At 45.3% G+C, this 7,869-nt stretch overlaps 1 protein-coding gene across 3 annotated transcripts in view; it reads right to left on the reverse strand.

Moving 5' to 3' along the window:
• CD80 (CD80 molecule) overlaps positions 1-7,346 on the reverse strand; it is a 28,577-nt gene extending 21,231 nt beyond the window's left edge. For 2 of the 3 annotated variants that reach the window (XM_075117920.1, XM_048869267.2), the window contains exons 1-2: positions 7,171-7,346; positions 6,092-6,198 (exon numbers count right to left, since the gene is read on the reverse strand). In XM_075117920.1, coding sequence (XP_074974021.1) covers positions 6,092-6,188 — 97 coding nt within the window. In that variant the 5' untranslated portion in view covers positions 6,189-6,198; positions 7,171-7,346. Of the gene's footprint in view, positions 1-6,091; positions 6,202-7,170 lie in introns of all 3 variants that reach the window. The other variant, XM_048869260.2, reaches the window with a different exon arrangement.
• Positions 7,347-7,869: the final 523 nt, after the last annotated feature.

Here is a 7,869-nt window from a genome sequence, read left to right on the forward strand (position 1 = left end):
ATCCCCACTTTATAACGAGAGGTTTCAGAGCAACAGCCATGTTAGTCTGTATTCGCAAAAAGAAAAGGAGTACTTGTGGCACCTTAGAGACTAACCAATTTATTTGAGCATAAGCTTTCGTGAGCTACAGCTCACTTCATCGGATGCATACTGTGGAAAGTGTAGAAGATCTTTTTATACACACAAACCATGAAAAAATGGGTGTTTATCACTACAAAAGGTTTTCTCTCCCCTCACCCCACTCTCCTGCTGGTAATAGCTTACCAGCTATTAAGCTATTACCAGCAGGAGAGTGGGGTGGGAGGAGAGAAAACATTTTGTAGTGATAAACACCCATTTTTTCATGGTTTGTGTATATAAAAACATCTTCTGTATTTTTCACAGTATGCATCCGATGAAGTGAGCTGTAGCTCACGTAAGCTTATGCTCAAATAAATTGGTTAGTCTCTAGGGTGCCACAAGTCCTCCTTTTCTTTTTATAACAAGAAAAACTGAGGCACAAAGGTTAAGGCCCAAATTTTCAAGTGTCTACTAATTTTGGGTGCCTCAAGTTTTCAGATACCCATCCCACATCTTATGTGAATAGATGCTGTAAGTGCCCAACACCTGTGAAAATCAAGCCCTACATGCCTCAGATTGGGTACCCCAAATTAGTGAACACTTTTGGTTTAAGTGACTTCCCTGAAAATGCACAAGTTAGTGATAGGGCAGGGAATAGAAACCCAGAGTCCTTACTCCAAGCCCTCTGCTCTAATGGGCATGTATCCACTAGGGCACTGAGGTGGGAATCTTGGCAATAATCCAAAATGTGAGGTTGAGGAAATACTTTATATATATATATATGTATTTAATCTAACCGGCTAAGTGATCATTAAAGGAGAATAAAAGTGCATTCTACAACTATCTGACTATAACTATCTGAAAGGTATAAAGACCAAGGATGGAGAGAAATTGTAGAGGGCAGTCCCAAGGGGAAAAAAGCTAAAAGTATGAGTCCATGAGAGGACCATCTATGTTGAATTGCAAGCACTTTCTAACAGCAAGATCTCTTTAGACTGAAATAGTTTCCCAAAGGAAGTGATGAATACGTCTTAGAACAGTCAAAGGTAGATAGGCGGTCACATGCTCTACATAGAACAAGTTTGCAAGTTGCAGTGGCAGGGTTTGACTAGATTATCTTTCCCACCTTTAATTTTTATTATCCAATGTTGTTATCCTGCAGAATCAGAGGAAAGTGAAATGTACTGTGTCCTGTATGTAGGAAGACGTCATCATTAGTCACTGCCCAGCCAGCAGTCAGTCAGCACTTTCATTTTCAGTCAGGGAGTCCCCTGGGACCAATGAACTGAAGTGATATTTGAAAAGGTAAGAGAGAAAAGCAGAAGCACAGTCCGTGGCAGTTCCGCATTTGGAACCATTTGCATATTCTCGAATGACCTTCTGAATCTACCAGTGATGTTCCTTGGAGGGAATCAAGTTGTTACAACTAGATTTGAGCTCTGATCCATTTAAAAACAGCAACTGGCCTCTTTCGCACAACGCTGAATTTTAGAGCCTTCAGCCTTCCTGAGGGCATTTACCAATGTCGCTCACCTGGCTAAAGGCACAGCACATGTAAAAATACATCTACTGAACGCACAGCTCAGACAAAGACCTCACGTCATTAAATGCAAAACACCTCTACATAAATTCAGTACAACAATAACACAACAAATGTTTGTTATTATGTGATTATCATACACATTGTAAGGAGAGTGGTCACTTTAGATAAGCTATTACCAGCAGGAGAGTGGGTTTGTGTGTGTGTGTGTGGGGGGGTAAAACCTGGATTTGTGCTGGAAATGGCCCAACTTGATTATCATACACATTGTAAGGAGAGTGATCACTTTAGATAAACTATTACCAGCAGGAGAGTGGGGTGGGAGGAGGTATTTTTTCATGCTTTGTGTGTATATAAAAAGATCTTCTACACTTTCCACAGTATGCATCCGATGAAGTGAGCTGTAGCTCATGAAAGCTTATGCTCAAATAAAGTGGTTAGTCTCTAAGGTGCCACAAGTACTCCTTTTCTTTTTGCGAATACAGACTAACATGGCTGTTACTCTGAAACAACAAATGTAAATGCTGAGGAGTCAGCAAAAGTTAATGGCCTCAGAGTAATATGAACTCACACATGTGCACACTGGATTTGTTTGGATTTATATAGAAGAGTCTAACTGGGTAAATGTAGGTGAGCTAAGGTCTTCAGAGTAACTCTGACAGCGCCTGATGTGAACATTTGAATATGCAACTTAATACAAAGTTTAAATGTAGTACATTTCTTTGGGGGTTTTTACTTTTATGTAAAGAAAATAGAACAAAGAGAGGGGAAAGGAAAGAAAGCATCCATAAACTATGATCCCGACTAGACTTTCTAGCTCCCTCTTTATATTTCTGGGCAGCTTGGGGTGGAAGGTTGGAAGGAGTCAATTCTAACTTTTGCTGCCGATATTTTTGGCTGAATAAATTGTTTATGCATCTTTGGGTTCTGAGGAGGCAGCAGCTCATCCAAAAAGGCAAAAGAGACAGGGGCAGCAGTAGCAAAAAGGCAGAAACTGAATTTGCATGGCTTGACCGCTTGGGCTGTGGCTGCGTCAGTGAAACATTTGCAATTTCCTCATTGCAGTCTGGCCCCGGTACAGCCCCTAGTCCTAATGGGAATTGCACAGAAACTGGCCACAAATGGACAGAGAGTCATTAGTAGCTGATGAAAACTTTGCCGATGCCCACTGAGCATGCTACCCTTTTTGATTTTTAATCTCTCCCACCACGCCCAACAGAAACCATCTCCTCCCTGAGCTGGCTATTGTCACATGCGTTAGAGAGGGGATTCCCAGCTCTTTTGAGTTGTTGGTGAGGAAACATTTTCTTTCATTGCTGAAGGAAGTGTATTTCCCCACCTTCCAATAACTCAAAAATGTTGCAGGGATTTTCCTCAAAACTTTCCAAAAAAATTCACCGCTGGCCAGAGCCCAGGAACCAGATCCTGACCCTTGGCACCACTCCGGGCAGGCAAAGAGGCTGCATAACCGTATTAAAGGGGTAGTAGGAGCTTCTCCCAGCAAGTGAGAATGGATGGCTAAGGATGGCTCCATTGGCTCTACGTCACCTCCTTCTGGTCTTCACCAACACCTGGGGTAGGCCAGGAGCACACTGAGATCCAGCAACCGTTGGCCAGTATAAGAGTTTCTAAGGGTACGTCCACACTGCAGCACAGAGCGAGCCTCCCAGCCTGAACTGACAGACTCAGGCTACCTTGGCTCGAGTTAGTGTGCTAAAAATAGCAGTGTGGATGTTGCTACACCAGTGGAGGCTTGGGTGGCTAGCGCCCAGCTGCAGTGTAGACCCACCCTAAGGGGCTGTTACGAGCCAGCATAACTTAGAATAGCTCTAAGGCTACTCTAAGTTACGCTAGGACTTGAAGTGATCTCAGGAAGCCCTGGGGAATTGGGGAAGCACAAAGATGGCTTGAAGCCACCTTTGCAACCCTTCCCTGCCCTATCCCAGGTTCTGTGCTGAGTGCAGCGAGTTGGAACCTGAGAACGGGGACCCACGCATGAAAAACACCAGCCACAAAGGAGAAATGTTCAGAAAGTTATGAGCATTTGGAAAGATAGAGTTAGAACGAAAGCCCTGAGGTTACACTATCTATAGCAATCACTAACAGTGACTGTGTGTGTGTGTGTATCTATATATACACACTGTATCCACTATAGCTCTTGTGTGTGTGTGTATATATATGATACACACACACACACAAGCTAAGGGCTATAGTTGATACAGTAAATATTGTGCCACAGGTTGAAGAAAATAGCTTCAGGAATTATTGCCCACTGAAGGTCATTTTATTTGCCTAAGGGGCAATAAACATATGTATTCAGGGGGTGATGCTGGTTTAGATTTTATTATACAATGTTCTGTTTCCTAAACATGGTGCAGCTTTAGTTAACCTCTAAAAGGGTCCTGAATTTTATATCACAGGCTTAGAACAATTTTGTTCCATGTCATAGTAAAATAATGACTACCGTAGGTTCTTCTAGAGTGCCCATCACCATGGTATCTACCTGCTGTCATTTAGCCCTTAATCCATACATCACAAAGTAGGGTATGTATCAAAGCTTCTATTTTGCAAAAGCATTTAAGGCTCAAAAATAGTCACTGATTTTGGGTACCCAACTTGAGGCACTTCAAGGTGCCTTGATACTATCTGAGTCCCCCGGCTCAGAGAGGAGAAAAAATTGTAACCAGTACATTTTAGAAATCTCCAAAGCTTTTCTCTGCTTGTTAATGCCATAGTGTTCAAATCAAGCATCTTGCAGTCTACCAGGATTAGAAACAGAAGGACTGTTCCTTTGGAAAGGACAGTTCCTGGCTTTCTAATGGGATAAAGCTCCTGTTTCTATTGATTAGACCTTAAAACTGTCAGTGGTGAAGGCCTGCGTATTGTCTATCCTGGGCTTAGTATAATTTTGGGGAAAAATGTCACATTACTCATCAGTAATGTGGCCTTCTCGTACACACACACACTTATACACATACACACGATGGTTTAGTGCGGCATAGCATTACAGCATGAGTGTGGATGGATGCATTACTCACAAATACATGTATTATGTTTATGACACATATTTATATGTGTGGTTAGGAGATTGGGAGAGAGAAAAGAGCCCTTGAAAACGTGGTGGTTTGCTTTACAGGGGACTGCATGTTTAATTCCATGTGAAATTCCCCAAGTTTTGCTTTGAGTTTCAGGTTTGAACAAACTCAATCTTAAAGTGAAACTCTGTGGAAATGACAAAGTTTTCCCCCATTTCATAATACTACCATGAAAAACTCAGAATTTTGAACAACTTTTATGCAAAGCCACAGTTCAGCACAGTTTGCTCTAAAGTGTCATGAACTACACGGAAACTGTCATTAAGCCTAATGCTTCAAATCTGTAAGGGATCCAAGCTCAGGAGAACTGTATGTGCTTTGCGGTTCCGGTGTTAACATTTCACACAGCTGTGAGGACTGATCTCAAAAGCCTATTGAATTCAATGGGCCTAGCAGCAGACTCTTGGAGAGGGCGAGGGGACAGGATATATGACTCAGTCCCAAGACCAGTAATCTAAGCCTGCATTAGGGGAATTGTTGATTGTGTGATTTTGCAATGACCAGTTTATTGTACATTTCCCAGAGGAGAAATGATCTCTTTCCATTTCTGCATCTCCTGGGAGCTTAGAAGCTCTTCTGTCCCAGAAGCTCTGAATCAGCCCCTATCCTTCCAGTCAAGGGAAGACTGGACAGGGCAGGGCTTCAGTGACTGGAAAGGGTACCGCTGAGCAATGAGAGAACACCCACCCATTAACACCCTGCCTATCCTTGGCAGCACAGCTGGCTCTTAGCTTTGTGTGGCCCTATGAAAAGTAGCACTTGCATGGACCCCCCCAGCCTCAGACCAGGCACTTTCCCACATCCCTTCCTGCCTGCCTCTGGTGCTCACCCTGCCCGTGGGGAACCCTCACCCCTCACACTATTGAGACTCAGCAGTCTTTAGTGACCCACTTGGCCTAGGAAGCCAAGATGGAGGAGAACTGCCACTTTCCAAACAGAGAGCGGACAAGGGTGTCTTGGGAATTCTCTCTCTGCTGTGGCCTGCAGGCACTGCTCTGATGGGGCCGCGGCTATGGAATTGAGGATGCCCTTCTAGACAGCACCTCATGGGTGTGGGGAGTGCAGGGCCCAACATAGGCACATAGGTCACACAAGCTTATGGTTGGGTCTGTTCAGAGGAGTGGGACCAGGATCAGAAATCCAGTTCTTGCGTAGAGTATTAACCCCCACAGGCCATCAGGGCTCTCCCCAGCACCCTGATATTTCTACTAAATTTTAGAAAGAGTGAAAGGCACTACCTTGGAAGCTGCAGTCTTCTCTCTGTCCCCACAACATGCAGCAGCAGCAGCTCCAGCCCCCCAAGTTTCTGCCCCAATGCTCCTCACCGGCCTAGTGTGGGGAACGAGGGAGACAAAGCTCCTGAGATACAAAAATGGAACTGAACTTGTCCACTTACCTAGACTAGTGAAGTGAAGCACAAAGAGGCCCTGCCAGAACCAATTCTTTAGCGCCAGTCCAGACCACATCAGTTCAGCCCCAGCCGCACACACCATTTTCTCAGAACTCCTCGGATAAAAAAAGACAGAGAAAAGAAAAGGAGTGAAACAAGAAGGAATTGATGAGTTAGTAACTGAACCCTTGCATTGACCAGAAATCTTAACTCTTTGGACGAGTGATACACCATGTAGCACGTCTATAGTGTTGATCATCCAGCAGGATCCCATAGCACTTTACAAACATTGGTTAATTAAGCCTGAGTGTCAGCGTGCTGTTCACCCTCCATGAGTTTCATTGTGGACTGGGTGATCTGCTTTGCTTGGGAAAGTCTAATGGCCTTTTCAAGGGTTAGTTCTGGGTGCTATGGGGGTTATTCTGAAGGTGCGGTTAGGTGACTTTCCCAAGGTCCTTGCCACTCACCAGTGGCAGATTTGGCAATACAGCCCAGGAGCCCCAATTCCTAAATCCTCTGCTCTATACACAAAACACACTGAGCCCCATTCTCAGTGCACCAAGGCTCTGGTTGGTGTAAAATCAGGAGGCTGGCTTTACACGACCTTTGTGCCTCCCCCTATTATTCTGGAGTTGGCCAGGAGCCTAGAATAGCCTCAGGACTTCCTCAAACTGCACCCAGCTGCCTTGGCCTTTCAGCATTTGGGAAGTGAATTCAGTGCTGGAGAGCTGCTGGATTTACAGCTCAGGAGAAAGCTGTTTATTAAAGAGGCATGGCCCCAGCAAGAGGGAGTCAGTGTCCTCAAAGCCTGCGTCCTCCCATTCTGCCTCAACTCATAAGAGCCTCCTTTTTAAAATCATCCGCTCAAGGTATTCAGAGGTTTGCTTTCCAGCCCGGCAGATTTCTGACCAATTTAAAGATGACACATTCTTGCTTGTCAGCACCCCACAGAGCCCAACATTACCAGAAACATGCCATTCAGCCAGACAGTAGTGAACTGCTAGCAGAGGAAAGCAAAGGGCCAAACCACTCCAATAGAGGCCCCCAGAGTCACCCGCAGCAAGACAAAAACCGAGAGCACTCACTTGTATTCCAGGGGCTCCTTCTCCCTCTTGCCGTGGGGTATGGGTAGTCCTTAGCTGGCCACGTCCTCTGTGTAAGAGAGCTCAAAGCACCTCATTCTCAGTCACCCGTGCACAACAAAAGAGCAGAGTGTGTGGAGCTTAACTTTATATGAGCAAAAAGGGTTGCCACCCCCACAACTTCCCCTTTTGCACTGATTAAGAATCAAAACCTTTCTGACCCTGTGTGCTCCATCCCGCCCCATTCTGACGTCCCCACGCTGCTTGGAAACGGTTGTTACAGAGGCCCAGGGACCAACTCGACAGGCTGCGTTGAGGATTCCAACAGAGCGGCAGCCCGATACAGCCACATGGGGCCGTTTCTCTGCAGCCACAAAGGAGAGGAAACATCATTTCATAATAGTCTACAATTGGACCAAAACATTGTTAATGCTCACGCTGCCTTGTAATCAGTGGCCCTGCTTAATCTCATCCCACCACCTCCAATACCAACCCCTCTTCCCTCTCCCACCACTGGCACCACCCAGACCTCCCACCCTACTGTTCCCTTCCTTTTTATCTGCCCCTCCACTTTGCAGCAGACATTTTGCTTCCTCCTGCTTTTGGAACATTCTCTCACTGCCTCTCCCAACGCCATGCCATGAATGCTTGGTACACTGGTCTCCCGTCAATGCGCTGTCTGTGCCTCCTGTGCCTGAAACA

The sequence above is a fragment of the Caretta caretta genome, chromosome 1 (genome assembly GCF_965140235.1).
Source record: "Caretta caretta isolate rCarCar2 chromosome 1, rCarCar1.hap1, whole genome shotgun sequence".
Taxonomy (NCBI): domain Eukaryota; kingdom Metazoa; phylum Chordata; order Testudines; family Cheloniidae; genus Caretta; species Caretta caretta.